The sequence below is a fragment of the Mirounga angustirostris genome, unplaced genomic scaffold, assembly GCF_029215605.1.
Source record: "Mirounga angustirostris isolate CCGP_5_RB_7025 unplaced genomic scaffold, mMirAng1.0.hap1 SCAF_15, whole genome shotgun sequence".
Lineage (NCBI taxonomy): Eukaryota > Metazoa > Chordata > Mammalia > Carnivora > Phocidae > Mirounga > Mirounga angustirostris.
In genome coordinates this window covers 28812046-28829068 of record NW_026991723.1, presented here as the reverse complement: position 1 = coordinate 28829068, position 17023 = coordinate 28812046, and the positions used below count along the sequence as shown (strand labels likewise).

General features: G+C 44.8%; 1 protein-coding gene across 22 annotated transcripts in view; it reads right to left on the bottom strand.

Moving 5' to 3' along the window:
- The window catches only part of AOPEP (aminopeptidase O (putative)), a 354373-nt gene that overhangs the window by 265888 nt on the left and 71462 nt on the right, over positions 1-17023 (bottom strand). For all 22 annotated transcript variants that reach the window (XR_010407860.1, XR_010407861.1, XR_010407862.1 and 19 more), the window contains one exon: positions 11693-11938. Coding sequence is in view for 10 of the 22 variants with exons in the window: in XM_064579971.1 (XP_064436041.1) it covers positions 11693-11938 (246 nt within the window). In the remaining 12 variants the exon portion in view is untranslated. The remainder of the gene's footprint in view (positions 1-11692; positions 11939-17023) is intronic.

Below are 17023 nucleotides of genomic sequence, written 5' to 3'. Positions count from 1 at the left end.
AAGTAACCAGGTTCTAGTACAGAGGTGCCCCAGCGGCAGTGTGCGCGAAGTACGTGTGGTGTGCGTCCCCAGGAGCGAGGCAGTGTGATGCACTGCCACAGCCCGGGAAGGGTCCCTGGGGCTGAGGAGGACAGGCTGACAGCACTGGTCTCCTCTTGGATCCTGAGTCAGATCTCGGTTGAGACCGCCCCACCCCCTTCCTCCGGCCACCTCTGTGAACAGAGTTGGTGGTGGCAAAGTCGGTTAGGTGGCTAGATCTGGGCCTGTTTCTTTCAGACCTTGAAGGACATATTATAAGAGTGATAAGATATACATTTGGTCACAAGAACAAGCACCTTCTTTGTCACCTCTTCTTTTAGAAATATAGAACAGACTTCCTTCAACAACTTGGGGCCTTAGACATGGATGCCAAGGAAGAGGCATTTCCTGTAAATCCCTCATCTGTATCCTCGAATAACTTGAAACTATCCTAGCGCTGGCAGGCACGAGGCTGAATCCAACGGGCTCCTTGCGTTTGTCCATTCACTCTGCTCACCCCAACTTCCAGCACCACTATGTATGGCTCAGAAAGCAGAGGGCAGACTCAAAGTTGAAAAAGATAAATTTCAAACAGCTGCAACAGAGGTGACCCCGGACCACATAGGTTAAGGTCAAAATCATTCCCAAACGTGTCTCCCCAGACAGCACTGAAGCTGATGAGGTGTCCCCGCCCCTCTACCCCAGGGAAGCTGGTTACCAGAATGGGCAAGGGGCTGGGCTGGAGGGTCCTGGAGGGTCCTGGAGGCTGGCAGGCTTTCTGGGCCCGATTTTCTGCGGTGGCCTGGGGCCTGAGCCCCCTACCAGGCAGTGTGCCCTGCTGAGCTCTGGGGCCCATAATTTCCTGATTGCTTGCAGCTCTGCAAGAAGATATCAAAGCCAGAAAGAAATGGTTTGAAGCCAAAGAGGGGTGAGAGAGCAGGGAAGGCTGATTGGGGGTGGAGGGAGTCTGGAGGGGATGGGGGGTGGGTAGAGCCTCAGGGCGGGGAGGGTTAAGCCAAGGGAGAAGAGAAATCAGAATTAAATGAAAACAGCGTTTGTAGCTGGGCCCCTCTCCGTAAAGTCCTGCCATGCATGCATTAACCCTCCATCGATGAAAACAAAATCCAGGGACCTGGTGCCTGCCTGCTGGGGCACATAAAGCTTAGGGGATATAATATCTTCCAGGTGGGTGTGCCCAGGAGCACACAAAGGTGCTTGACAGGTCGTTTAAAACTGACTGTCAAGGTCAAAACAACACCACCTGCAGGTACAACTAAAATGTCTTCATCCATCCCCTCCTTTGGGTTCTGTGTTGTTGTTTGTTTTAAACCAAAGCACAATTTGAGCAGCAGACAAGCCTGACAACTGTTCAAACATATGTACGTGCAACTTATTAGCTTGCAAATGGAGGTATCTGGAGGCTAAAAACAGGGTGGGGGGAAAAAGTTAGCTGCCATCTCAGAGGGGGTGAGGGGGGGTGTCGGCTGTAAATGGCTGGGCTGGAGGATGAAGGCCTTCATCCAGGGAGCATGCTCCTGATGTGCTATTTGGAAATGCTGTTTTGCATGGATGGGGCACTGAGCAGAGGCGGTTATTATGAAAGGAAGGGGCCCTTGCCCCTGAGATCTGTTTATTTTGCAATTAACCAGGAGTAAGAGAGGCCCCTTCTGAACCTTCTGCTTGCGGGCCTAAAATTTAAACGCCCACTGCTGCCTAGGTGGAGTACACTGCCCAAGGAGTACAAGAAAATCCCAGGCTTATGATCTAACTAGCTCCTACATCAAAAAGAAAATACATGTGGATGTAAATTGCCAAATGAAATTGAATCACCTCCACCCCTGTTCAACATAAAAACTCAAACCTAAATAAATCAAAGAATGTTAAAGTTCTAAGATACTCTGCAGGCGATTCCAAACCAGCCCCTTACTTTTTCAAAGACGAAAACTGGGCCAGGGAGGCCAAGTGACCTGCCCAGGATCCCGGCCTGTCACTGGGCCCAGCTCCTCGGGAACACACCTTCCTTAGGAGTAACAGACAAGCAGGGAGCATCACCACGGAGCTTCTCCTAGATCCTCTTTCCTCTGTCTGACATTCTCACCTGAGAGAAGATGGCAGTGTACGGAGTCTGAGAGTTCCCGGGAGATAACCTGTTCAGAGATGCACCCCCCCCCCAAAGTCCCCACCAAACACACTGCTCTCTAACACCGGAACAAAAGAACTTGCACGGATGTGTTAACATTCAAGATGCCAAGCCCCTGCTGCTGACCCACTGAATCAGAGTCTCCGTGGTGGGACCCAGGTTCAAGGGATCCCAGGGTTCTTAGCCTATCCACTGGGGTGCATGAAGAGGTAGAAATTCTTAACTTTTTTTCCTCCGGGTGCCTGAGTGGCGCAGTAGGTTAAGCGTCTGACTCTTGGTTTCGGCTCAGGTTGTGATCTTGGGGTCATGGGATTGAGCCCGGGGTCGTGGGATCGAGGTCTGTGTCAGGCTCTGGGCTAGGTGAGGCGTCTGCTTGAGATTCTCTCTCTCCCTCTGCCCCTTCTGTTTGTGCTCTAAGAAATGAGTAAGTCTTTAAAAATATTTTTTTCTCATCCTTCTAAATTTCTATTTTTGTATTTTTTAGTATACCCAGTATATTAACACTGTACTAAATGTATATAACTTATAAACGCATATAAATATATGGAGGGGGTGACTGTTCAAAAAGAGATGTATAATCAGAAAAGCGTGGGGCCTCCTGCACTGAGCTGTGGGCCCGTCTTCCTCACCCTAAATAAAGCAAGGCCCTTGCCAGGGCCTGACACATGGCAGGCCTTCAAGTGACCCTGATACAATGAAAGGTGGATTCCACAGCCGGCTACATAATGGACTCCAGGATATTTTGGAATAGAATCACTTGTCAAAGGTTTTTTTTTTTAAATATTTTATTTATTTATTTGACAGAGAGAGAGACAGTGAGAGCAGGAACACAAGCAATGGGAGTAGGAGAGGGAGAAGCAGGCTTCCCAAGGAGAAGGGAGCCCAGTGCGGGGCCCCATCCCAGGACCCCGGGATCACGACCTGAGCCGAAGGCAGACGCTCAACTACTGAGCCACCCAGGCACCCCTCAAAGGTTTGTTTTGAGGAGGTGGCTTCTTCGAGACCATCATGGTCCCATGGAATGCACACTATCAAGGGGGATCCCTGGGCACGGCATACAGAGGAATACTGCACCTTTTGGCCCTGTCTTCAATAGGCACGTACACACCAGGATAAATCAGGATAATAAGGATCTTAAAGGCTTTCTTAGAAGTCCTCCAGCAAAGACTCCATTTTAACTCTGTTTAATCCATTCATTTCCTCAATTAATTAAGCCACAGTTCCTTTTCCCACATTATTAACATTCCACAAAACTAGTCTTCCCTGGAACCTGCTGTAGAAAACCCTAATTCAGACTTTAGGTCTCCTCTCTCCTTGCAGCCACAGAATCATTAGCATTCATCACACCTGCCCACTGATACACATCTACCGAACAAATGGGCTTTGCCCATCCAGGCCTTTCCAAATGCCAGCTTTCCATAGGATGTTCACAAATGGCACATGTATGGTAAAAGCCAGAACCTGCAGCTGGCTCACTCTCAGAGTAGGTCCTCAGGGTCTCTTCTTGGAGGAGACCAACTCAGAAATGAGGACTGCCAATCACAGTCCCCACAACTCAGCAAACTGGCCTCCAGGGAGCAAAGGCCCAGGGTGGGTCCCCAGGATCACAAGAGCACCCTCTCCTCCTTGCCCATCCCAAGCCCTTGCCAGGGATCCCAAGTATCATTCACACTCTCCTGAAATGGAATTCTAAGATTTCCATTTTATGGTGAGAAGGGGAGGTGGTTATTTTCAGCAAGCTAACTGGGAAAGTGAAGGGCAGATTTGGCATTCTGTCTTCCCGGAACAATGTCTAGACTTTCTGAGGAGCCACCTCTATAAATAGCATGGTTAGTTAACCAAGAAATATAACATGTTCTCCTCTGAGCTCCACTTGGGTTAAGTCAGGGTGAACTTTTGCATATACCTGCAAATCCTACAAAGTAATCAATTTCTTAAAAAGTAATCCATTTTTTAAACGAGCGCTTCCTTACATCTTTGGCCTTTTAACGTGAACACTACTTTTTAACAAAAGGTATCTGCTACCCTTTTCCAGTTACATTTCAGGGGTGGGGTAAAGCGACAAGGCAACTTCTTACCCACTTTACGCACACAGGCTTCTGTGGCTCAGATGTCGGTGGGTTCCAGGTGCATATTGGCTATAATACAACATAGGCTATGTTCCCACTGAGCAGAGCTATTCATACATTGTACCTTGCTTGAGGACTGTTTCCAGGGTTGGTGTTTCCCCCAAAGGAGTCTAGCCTTCAAAGAGATACGGACACAGCTCCATGCCCACGTATATACGTAACACGGTCCAGAAGCTGGTAGCATTTTGCTCTCTCTGTGTAGTGGTCTGAGGAGTGAGAACCTGCAAGACTGGGAATATTCAAACTCAGGCAACTTTGCACATTGAATTCCATTGTTCTTTTTCACCCAGGGAGTGGATGTTCTACTCAGTAATGATGCTTCTGTGGGTAAGTAAGTGGGAGGGGAGAAAAATAAAAGGCTTTTCTTTGCAATGGAAAAAAGGGAAAGGTAGTGCCGACTGGCCATCTCAGGCTCAAGGGCTGGAAGAGATTAGGGGCCTATGGAAAGAAGAAGATTACAAATGTAGGCAGAGGGATGATTGCTTCAGGAAGGCCTTTCAAAGGCCTGACAACTCCTCTTGAAGGATGGCCCAGCAGTGTTCTGTGAAGGTAGGACTGTCAGTCTATGTGTGTGGAGAACAGTTCAAAGAAAACAAAACACTTAAGCGTAATCTTTCAGAGGGTGAGGAATCATGGCGTAATGATGATAAAATGCTACTTCTGGGTCTGACAAGCAGCGCAGCTGTTTGATGGCAAGAAGATTCTGGCTAAGCCAAAAGCTGTGAGTTCACGCTGCTATTGTTCCAACAGAAGAGAGAAAGAGAGAGAAAGAGAGAGAAAGAGAGAGCGAGCCTGGCCCCAGCATACTCATGTGATCCAGGAATTTGCCTGGTACCCAGATTCTGTGGCTGCCTCAAAATGAGCCCGCAGTGAATGTTGAGCTTCAGGTAGACTCCATGACACTATGATTTCCATGGACAGACCCTGAAGCAAATACATATACCTCACGGAGGGTTATATAAAACACTTGCTTAAGTCTGAACCCCAGATTCCAAGAGCCATCCAAGGATGAGGCCTTTCTACATCTCTCTCCGACTTGCTGGCTCTACATGATGTGGGGACATCATAGATCCTCCTGCACCTGTGCCCTGAAGAATGGAGCATACGTACACCTTCGCGCTACCTGCCTCTCTCAGTATAAACTGGTATTGTCAAAACTAAAGCCAAGGGCTTTCAGAGTCCCAGAAGAACGTGACCTTAGGAATACCAGTTTCTGTTTCAAGAAAGAAAAACACACTGGGGCGCCTGGGTGGCTCAGTTGGTTAAGCGACTGCCTTCGGCTCGGGTCATGATCCTGGAGTCCCGGGATCGAGTCCCGCATTGGGCTCCCTGCTCAGCGGGGAGTCTGCTTCTCCCTCTGACCCTCCTCCCTCTCGTGCTGTCTCTCATTCTCTCTCTCTCAAATAAATAAATAAAATCTTTAAAAAAGAAAGAAAAACACAAGAACTACAACACAGGAGAACCTTCTCTATAAGGTAAGAGGGAAACAAAGTCAGATAATTTTCTCAAGAAGAAAAATAGAGATCAGAAATGAAATGGAGATATGAACATAAAGAAAGTGACAAAGCGGATGTTTGGGAGTTCAGCCTCCTGGCATGGCCCTCACTACTCACCCACGTGTTCATCACTACAGCAGTGGCAGGGGGTGCCAGTAAACAAAGGATGAAAATCTTGCAGGAAAAAGACAAGGCTGGTATGAGCTGCTTTCTATCATTCACACCTACCTACTTGAAAAAACAGAATTACGCTTGAAAGCAGGGGGAAAAATGCCCCTTCAAAATATTTTTAAAAACAATCCATTCAGAAAGAAATTAGAGAATTTGAGAGTTTGGGAGACAAAGAACAATAACCAAGAAACAAAACCCACACATAGACACCGCCCCTCCAAATCCTCAGCATATCAAAGAGAGGTGCACTCTTACAGCTCCAATCAGAATCCCAAAGGAAAGAATCACTATGGTTGCATCCTGCATTGAAACCATGGGGTCACAGCCCCCCAAATGTAAAGGACTGGTTAAAAATACGGCAGTTTCGGTTTGGGGGGGGATCAAAAAATTCAAGTAGAAGCTAACAAAGAACAAGCACAGAAAAATTCCCAAAGCTGTGAAACCTTACTACTTAAGATAATGACAGAAATTTATGACTGCTTCCTTCTCCGGCAGAAAGGAGCACAATTAGAAGGCTGAAAACAACAGGCCCTTTGTACCAGCATGTTATGTTTTGCTTATTCTATTACACATTGGCTGGGAGATAAGAATAAACAGGACAACACCCTGTCTAACCCCAGGAGGAGGGAGCGGAGGGAAAGCTGGTGACGTTCATTTTTGGGCATGTATGTGCACACCGTTCATTCCCCCAAATTGGGGTACTTGAGAAAACTGTGCCTGCAATAGTCAGGAACTAGTGTAAGCACCCAGAAGCCCTTTATTGCACAATCACATCTTTAGAACAAGCCATGTATAATAGGGAGCTTTACAGTCTTTCTCCGGCCGTGAAGCACACTGAAGATATTTAAGTAATTGATGATTATTTCTCTCTGCTCTCTATCAATCCTATTTTTGTTCAGCCTTTGAGAAACTTAAAAATTAGGATGAGCAAACATAAAAACACTGCCTCCCTCCCTGTGACCTCACGTGTCAAAAAAGCTGGGAAGGAATCCACCAGCAGCCAGCAGGGAAGGGAAACGTGGTGCCCTGGGACTGCTTTCTCCCTGCTCCACAAAGGGAGAGTTGCCGGGCCTTGCGCCAGGAACTCTGATGCCCCCACAGTGGCGAATTCTGCTCAAGGACAGCAGTTGCTAAGCCAAGTCAGGTTCTAACTAGCCAATCCCAAGACGGTATGGCACTGCTGGTTCTCATAAAACCGAGAAAAGATGACCTCTCTTTCGACTCTCTCCCCATAACTCCTGATGGCCCAGAACCATCAGTCCCCACTCAACCTCTGCCATTTCTTGGTGGCTCTTCCTAGCTCTCCTCATACTGGTGCATAGGTGGCTTGGTGACCCAAGACCTGAGGGACCATGGGACCTCCTGGCACCTAAAATGAGTGTAAGGAGGGAACTAAGAAAAGCCACTCTAAAATCTCGTTGCCCTCCAGCCACACGCCTTCTTTCTGCTCCTCCAGCCCATCTCAGTGGTTCCCACCTTGGGGCCTTTGGACCTGAACTCCCTCAGCCTGGGTTGCTTTTCTCCCAGATTGTTCACGAGGGTGGCTCCTTTCTGTTTTTCAGTCTCGTGGCACCTGCCACTCTTTAAAGAAGACTTTGCCAGGGCGCCTGGGTGGCTCAGTCATTAAGCGTCTGCCTTCGGCTCAGGTCATGATCCCAGGGTCCTGGGATCGAGCCCCACATTGGGCTCCCTGCTCAGTGGGGAGTCTGCTTCTCCCTCTCCCACTCCCCCTGCTGTGTTCCCTCTCTCACTGTGTCTCTCTCTGTCAAATAAATAAATAAAATCTTAAAAAAAAAAAAAAAAAAAAGAGTTTGCCACCACCCCCCCACCTCAGACCCTAACGATCACTCTGTCACTGAGTTGGTTTTTATTGTTTATAGCATACATCTTAGTCCTGGTTTTTAAGTACACAGTTCTCTCCCCTGACTAGAATGTAAGTTCCGTGATGACAGAGATCGCATCAATCTTGTTCACCCCTGTAGACTCAGCATCTTAAATCCTACCTGGCACACAGTATGTGCTTAATAGAAATTTACTGGAAGGATGAATAGATGAATAAATAATGTACAGACGAACAAAACAATCTGGGACGAAACCAGTGGAAAAACAAGTGAAAGCAGAATTGTCACCTAATGTCAACCACACTGCCACTTTTTTTTTTTTTTTCCAATTTTCCAACTGGAACCAGGGGTGAAGCTACCTGTGAATGGTAGAGCAGGGAAGTAGAGTCACAGAAAACACAGCTTTTTTTATTCGGTGCTCTACACGTAAAACCGCTCTGAAATGATTTGCAGGAGATTCTTGAAATTCAAATAGAGGAGGAAAAAAAAAAAGAATGTATTTGGATGTCAGCAAGGTAGTTCTGCCAACCTAATTATGCCCCGTGACATGTAATTGTGAGCTGCTGAAAGACAAATGGCGAAGCAAAACATTTATTATAAACACCGACAGAGGTAAGACTGAGGTGTTAATTTTTAAGCAACTGTCATAAATCTGGTTCCAGGATATTATTTCATTAACATTATTATTATTATAACAAAGAGTGTAAGCATGATGATGAGCTCCTTTCATGTATTTCTCAATACCTGGGAAATGAGGCTTACTAGTCCATCCCTAGCTGAGACACCTGAGAAAATACGAGAACACAATGAAAATGGCAGAATGCTAATTATACCAACATGAAGAGAATGTGTCTATACATTGGAGATTCACTTAAAATGCATTCATATCTTTGGCTAGACACCATATTACTCAATCCAAGAAAGGTACACTCCACAGCTCCTTATATGGCAGACTCAGCCTCTATGGAAGGACAAGCAAAAGGAAACAAAAACAGAAAGCCTACACGCACTGAATGAGAAAATTATGGACTACAACTAGTCAGTAGTGTCTTAAAGGCAAACTAGGGATTTTTCTCAGAATCAGAACGGAATGAAAGCATCTCTCCCCTGGAACAGTGACTGAGAAAAGGACGGGGGGGTTCCTCTTATACAAAAGGTGACCAAAAACCATGATGTGCAGTCTTGATAGATGGTCTAGTTACTGCTATGTTGGAAAAGCATTCCAAGTTCTAAAACGTTGTCTTTGTGTCATTTACCTTCTGATAAGCTGATCTGTAATTATCATACATTCAAATTATACAAGTGTGTTTCTCCCCACTTCACTGAAATAGAAGAATCGGGCTCCAAAGAGAGAGTTTTAAGATTATCCATACAAACTATGATATGTAATATTTCAAATACAGCGAAATCTTTACAGATGTCATCCAAAAATTTAAAAAACTCTTCAAAATGGTTACTAACAATTTACCCACTTTAGTTCATGTGGGAATGTTTAATGCCATTCACCAAAAAAAGAATACTACAATGGTATAAAATGGTATTCATTATGATTAGGACCTAATCACTAAAGAAGTCCAGAGGTATGGAATTTATGATCTCGCATACATGTTTATAAAATGTGGACTCAGCAAAGAACCATTTAATCTACCAAGAAATCCTTTGATCTTTAGTGCATTACAATGAACAAGACAATGACAAGTTTTAGTACAGAGGTCTTTTGGGATAATTCCTACTAGACTCGGGATTTCTCTGTTCCTGTTTAGGGTACAGAGCTGACCTACAAGACTGTCATTTTTTGTTCCAGCTTTGCTTTTGCAGAGCCCCAAGGAAAGCCCTGACCATAAATAAGGCAGCAGGGCCCCGGGAGCCAGCTGAGTCATAAACCCCACTCGGTTGCATGTGGCTCAAGGTGTTGGGATCCCGCGAGAGTCAAGCCAAGCCAAGTGGAATCAATTTAGGCCACAGTTAGGAAAAACACAGTGCTCCCCCCCACCCCCAACTGGCAATGGAAGATACCATAATCCTCCCTCTGCATCTCAAATACAGGGAACAGTTAACTAAGCTCAGGAAAACATCTAGACCAGGGCAGACTACTTCCACTGTCTAAAAAGAAAGAAAAAAGTGGGGAAAAAATGATATTTGACAACCAACCACAAATTTTTAAATGTATGGTTCTTCTGTTTTTAAGCATAAAAGCAGTCTTGTTGCTGCTGAGTTATTATCGCCACCACATTTTCTGACATTTGTGCCCAGTACCATTTGGCCTTAGGGTTCTTAGGCTTCTTACTTTCAAAATACAGAGTTAAGCATGTTTAAGTCACTTTAAATATCTCAAAAAGCAGCAAACCCACTGCCTACCTGCTTGGGCATGCAAACTTGCAAAGAGAGGCTTCACAGAATGGCCTGCAGGTCAACAAATTCTGGTTTTGGCAGACTGCTGTCAGGAAAGAGCTACAGAAAATGAGGTCCTCTGTATGAAAAATACTCCGCCTCTGGTTCCCTCAGGTCAGAACTTGGAACTGTTAGCAAACATGCCCTGAAAAACTGCAACTCTCATAAAGTGCTAAAGACTCCCAAATAAATACAGCCCCTCAAAACTGGGTACAAATGAGAAACATTTAATGAACAACCCTTTCTTCGCCAACAATTCTGCTTAAATTAAGTCCAGCAGACTCTTCAAAGGGACCGAAGAAGCCCCCCTGTTAAGACAAATTCTATATATAGACATCCCAAACAATATTGATGCATGTTACCAAATATAGACAATTACCCTAGTTTCTACATTTCTATTATCTTCATAAATACAGGATAAAAAATCAGCCTAAATGACTTTCTCAGACCTCCTCAAGGATTAAGAATAGCTAGCCAGCTTTAAAAAGTATACGTATGTAGTAAAGATCAAAAGCAAAGGTTCTGGTCAGTTCTTTTCGACTCAGAATGTATGCAGTTTTCAGGGAAAACACCACAAACAACAGCTGCTCCAAAGCATGGAAATTAACTGGCAGCAGGAATTTCCTTGACTAATAGGGAAAAACTTAAGTCACGTGTTTTGATGAGCTTATTCTTCCTCGCCTTAGTCAAGCATATTCACTGTTAATGATTAAGATTTTCAAACAGAAACATAACCAAGTAAAATCCCGAGTGCATAACAAGTAAAATGCTGAGGGAAACTCAGGTACCTATTACTGAATGAACGATAGCATCAAGGAACGAGTTTTAGATGAAAATAACAGGGAAAGGCTCAACTTGCGTGTCTGGATTTTCCGTAAGAACAAAACTGAGAAAACAGTAAGAATAATGCACTTATTATATTTAAAAAGAGTAGCAAGACAAGTGACTCCCCCCCCACTTCCCCACCCCCCCAGTAAGCCATCTGCTTTGAGCTGTTTTTCCAGCAGCGGTGATGGATTTACACTGATCCATCCACAGTCTCTCTGACACAGGGGCTCTCAAGTCGTTGCCCTTGTGACCAATGTCGAGAATGGATGAGACAGCTGGTCAGGATTAGGTGAGCAGCCCGTGGCCCTGGAACTAAGTTGTGTTACTCTGCCCAGAGCTATGACCTTGCGCTCATTAGCATTGTGCTCTCACCACCTAAGCTAACCAGCCACTCATCAGCCACAGTCCAACATACATCACTCTGGGGGCACAATGTGTTTTCAATCCGAGCAACAACGTGAGCTTTTTATTTTCAAGGCAGTTGATTGAGCCCATGACACCTAAAGGCTCCCTCCCGCGTGGTGGAATCTACACGCAGACTCTCCCTCAAGGCAGCAATGAGAGGTCCAAGCAGACCATCCTAACCAAATGGCAGCTCTGACAGCGTTCAGGAAAAGCAAGAAATCGTCGAAGTCATTCCAAAGCATGTAATCCGAGTGCCACCATGGCACAACATACCTGGCCATCCCCAGACTCGGGAAGTTGGCAGGAACGATGAGGATGTCCAGCCTGGAGAACGGGTGTGTTCCCAGGATGGAGTATGCTGCTGACAGGCACGGGGGGACCAGCTGCAGAAGGGTCTCTTGACAGGCACCCTGGAGGCACACTGGGGCAAAGACCCGATGAGGAACAATTTCCTGGGTGGTAGCGGAAGGATTCTGGAAGCGGCAGGGGTATTCCGTGTGACCACAAACGCCAACATACCTGGGAACAACACAAAATAAACAGATGCGCTTTATGGTAAATCAGGTTTATTCTTGTTGCCGTGGAGGTGAGCAACTCTCACAGACGTGCACAACTTCTAAGAGACAGTGGTTCACATGGGCTCCCAATCAAGACAGTTCAACTGAATTCTTGGCTTGGCTGTTTCTGTGCAGCAGTGAAAACTTACTGGTCAAAATACTTACTGACGCGCTGAATTGACTGAATAGCTTCAATCTAAACTAAGTGAAAGTAGATTTTACTACTTATTTTAGAATAACAGGGGGAAACCCTCCAAGACTCAAAGCAATGAAACAACCCCCTCCTGAAAGTAAAAAGCAAAATTTCTGCCCTTAGAAATGTGCTTTTCAAATATCACCATGGAAAAAAATTTCCAAATCAGAAACAATTCGTAACTCAGAACGTTAAGGATGGTGCAAAGCCAAATTTGGGATCCCATTCTGGAATTTCCTAGAATAAAGATGTGGACTCAGGTAGAATAATGAACCCAATGATAGGACAGGTTTCAACTTTTCAAAAGAACACAATCCATTTTACTCAAAAGTTATCTAGGTGCTCTTATTAAAGGCCATCAGAAGTTGTGTTCCTATGGAATACAGAGGCATTTTTGAAACAATACCTTCCCCAGTGCTCTTTCGATACAAATTGAACTGAATCAACCTTTTAAGGAAATAGTTCGGAGCCCAGCCGGTACCATCTGATCACTGCCAGTTCTTCTGTCAAAGGTGGAGCCAAGCAAGAATTCCTAGAACCTGACTCACAGACCTCGAGAGAACTTATCTACACAAAGAAACCCACATCAAAGGGAACTCAATTTTTTTTGCCTGTTCACACATCCTTTATTCAAACACAATGGAAAGCCCCTCTAATTTTAATTGACAAATTATAATTCTAACTATGGGTTTTTGTTGGAGTCACGGTGAATAATGAGAAACCTTAAGATGCTGGCATGTCCCAAAAGGGGCACGCCACAACAATAATTCCTCTCCAGATTTCTAAAGTGCCTTTCGCTCATCCAAAGCCAGCTCCGCCCAAGGAGATCCACACAGCTCTGGAGATAAGCCTCGCCGTCCCCCAGCCTGGTGCATAGAACACAGCTTCCAGCACGTGGGACATTTCACCACGGGTGAGGGTAAGAAAAATGGTTGGAGACCCCTCAACACTTCTGCCAGGATAAGGTGACAGCAAGAATATAATGACTGACATCGAATGCTAGCCAACGCCCCTGGATTGATACCCTTGCTTTATGGAGAAAGTGAGGACAGGTGCCTGGTGGTAAACATTTAACATGAAAATGTTGCAAATGTCTACCCAATGACAAGTACCCAAAGGTCTTATGAAGCCATTTATTGAGTTAATCACCTAATATATTTACAGAGATGTATAATGGGCGATAATAATTTAAGCTTACACTCTACTAAAGAACTTTCAGAGCACATTAAATAATGGAGAGACTGGAGGTGTGGAGGCATCTTCAGTACAAAGTTAGGGCATAAGTTTAAATTCTACTTATGAAAGCATAATTTCGCAGAGGTATTCCACCGGCCTATCTAGAAAATTATCATGGGGCCAGACTATTTCTTGCAGCCAAGAAAGGTCAGAGAATAGTTGGAGGTATTAAAAAAAAAAAAGCCAATTTGTAGGGGCACCTGGGTGGCTCAGTCTGTTGAGCATCTGGCTCTGGATTTCAGCTCGGGTCATGATCTCAGGGTCACACTGGGCATGGAGCCTGTTTGGGATTTTCTCTCTCTCCCTCTCCCTCTGCCCCTCTCCCCTCCCTAGCTCGAATGCTCGCACTCTCTCTCTCTCAAAAAAAAACCAAAAAACAAAAAAAAAATCCACACAATTTGTTGAAGAGAAAAGGTGAGTTAAATTCTCTCTGGATATGAACGGCTCTAGCCAGGAGGATGAAGATTATTCCAGCTGTGTGTATTAGCACCGTTTTTCATAATCAAAGCCTGGAAGAAAATGCAGGACTTTAAGGCAGTCAAGCTACGGGTAAGTGAGACCATTAAGGTTCCCAATAAAAATGGAAGTGGCTGGGGCACCTGGGTGGCTCAGTCAGTTAAGCGTCAGACTCCTGATCTCGGCTCAGGTCATGATCTCAGGGTCATGAGATAGAGCCCAGCATCAGGCATCAGTGGGGAGTCCGTCTGAGATCCCTCTCTCCCTCTGCCCCTCCCCCTGCTCACGTGCATGTGATCTCTCTCTCTCAAATAAATAAATAAAATTTTTTAAAAAATGGAAGTGGCATCAGGGAAGATGACACAAAGGTTCTGACATCGGGATCAGGAAAGCTGGGCTTCAGTGGCTGTTCTCAGACGGGCTAACTGTGACGTGAGGAAAGCCCCTCAGTACCTGGGGGCTCCTTCTTGTCATCTCTAACATGGTCTCACAAAAATGGCTGCAGGGGGCGGGGAGGGGAGGAATTGATTAGAGGGAACTTACTGGGTGTGGGAGCGTATCAGTTTAGGGTGTAAACGATGGTCAAAAACTCATCAAGCCAAACACTTAAGATCTGTGCATTTTATTGTATGTTAATTATACTTTAATTAAAAAAAACAAAAAATGGTTTCTAAGGTTTCTTCTGGCACTGTGATTCTATGGCAACTCTCCACATGAGGCCCCCGCCCCTCTTCACGCCAACAGCCTTGTTCCTGAAGTGGTGAGGGAATATTATACGTTTCTATTGTCATGAATAGTCCTCCATGAAGCCAGAATTCACTCAAACATGCTTCCTTTCCCACTAACCTTCAGCTGTTCATTTCTGTATCTGTGCCTGCTCCAACCTACTCTCAGTATCATCAGCGAATCAAGCATTTGCAAATCGCTATTCCCTGTGCCCACACTTATAATCAGGGTAAATATTTTAATAGTTAAGATTAATAATAATGCTTGTTATTTATAAATAATCTGCACTGATGATAATAAGAATAATAAACAATAACTCCTCCCACAACTGCTACTGAATATTTACTATGTGGCAAGAACTGTTCTGAACATTTCATGTGCATTATCCCAATTAATCCACACAACATTCCTAAGGAATAAGAACTATTCTTTTCATCACATCGTGAGTCATCATAAGCTCCTCCCTCCCGACCTTCCTTCCCCACATACTGCATTAATCTTCTTGAGTAAATTTGGGTCCTGGATTTTTCTAGAAGCTGAGCTCAACTGCTCTGTGGTTCTCTGGTTTCCTGCTCCTCCTTGTCAATGTTGCCCATTAATATTGCCAAGAGTGGGAAGAACTGGTGAAATAAATATTAGGCTGGTAAATGATGGGAACCAGAACATTGGTTCCCTCTCCTACGATTGCTGGGCTGAAATTATTTTACAAGAGGTTTCTCCACGGAAGAAGGGTGACCACGTTTCACTCAGAATCACAAGGTTGGAAGTTGCCTAAAGAGGTTCTCTCCTTCAGCCCTCCTCTTGTTTCAAGAACGAGATGTATTGAAAGTAGCTGACACAGACATTTCCCTGCCATAGGCTCAAAAGGAATCACTGGAAGTTTCCCCTGGGAATGCATGTCCTTTTTTTACCGTTCAACCTGACAATTTAGTAATTATTTCCTGCATTCTTGCTCTACTCAAGGCACCCCAAAGGTATGCCATGTACAGACATATGAATAAATTTCCAACCCTACCTTTGAGGAGTTTACAGTTTTGTTGGAAGAAAAAATTTTAAATTCTGATGAGTACAGTGACACAGTAAGATGTTTAGACAATTTATTAACATATTTTAGCAAGCAGAGTAGATGCTTGGATACGGTAAAAATCACAAGTGTTCAAAATGCCAGCACCAGCCCCCAATGAGTTGTTGACAATGATGTCAATATATACAATGATGCAGTTGTGCCTGAAAGCTGGATGGGTTTCCTTAGGGCATTCTAGGATTTTACGAAGCAAAATGCAGTATATGCTATAAAAACCAGAAGGCTGAACTACACCAGGGAGCCAGGGCTGGAGAAATCACACCAAGCCAGGGAGATTTGGAAAGGCTTCTCTTATAGCAAAGGGTGTACTGGAAATTGGTATTTTTCCCCCATGACTTATATATCATTCCTTCTTTCCTAGTCTTTCAAAGATACAGAAATAGGGCCTCATCCTGCAAGGTCCACAGGCCACTTTCCATAGACTTCACAACTCTCAGAAAGACCGCTTCTCCCACCAAGCCGTCCCTTCTTTAGGATGAACAACCTCAATGCCTTTTCTTCTTCGTGGAACGTATTTTCCACGCTTTTAATAATTTTTGCTGAGTTCCTCTGGACTTTATCCAAGTTTCTGTGTCGTGCCTAAACTGTATGGGCCCAAAGTGAAGACAGTGCTTTAACAAAGGCCTCCAGAGGTTAAACAATACAAAGATTCCTCTGTGGCTGGAGACGGTTATGCTGCAGCCGAAGAAAATTAATAAACTTTCAATGGTTTACCTAAATGCCTTCTAATTAATGTATTTAAATGCTCACCCAGAGTGGGCCGGAACACGTGTGGAATTGGAGCTGGAAGAGGGAATGTTCTTCCTATAATTTAGCCCACATGAACAGTGATCAAAAGTTCAGTGACCAATACTTTGGCCAAATTTCTGGGACCCAGATGAACACTTTAGGCAAATGAAAGCCTGTGGTATATAAGGCCCCTATAAAAGTTACATTTACGTGAATTGAACTGGTGGTCTCAGGAAGGTTTGAAGTAGAAAAGGGGGGCGGGGAAGGCAAGGGAACCAGATGTGAACATAACCGAAAACACGACTGCAGTTGGCACTTCAGAGTACCTTTGTTGGCAAACCAAGCACGGAGCCAGAGATTTAATGGATAAAAACACAAAGCTACCCTCTGATGACTAAAGACAGCACACATGAAGCACGTAGCCAGGGAAGGATTAAGCAAATGCAAGCTATTATTTTATCAGCAGTACATTTCTGATGGACAAGCATGGTGATAAATGAAGGGGAAACTTCGTCATAGCATGTCAGACATGGAAGGGAGTGTGGGAAGGACTCCATTCCCCAGGCCTCGCGTTCCCACATGAGGATGTGCCTCCCTGGAGTGGCACCTTTGACCTGGCTCCA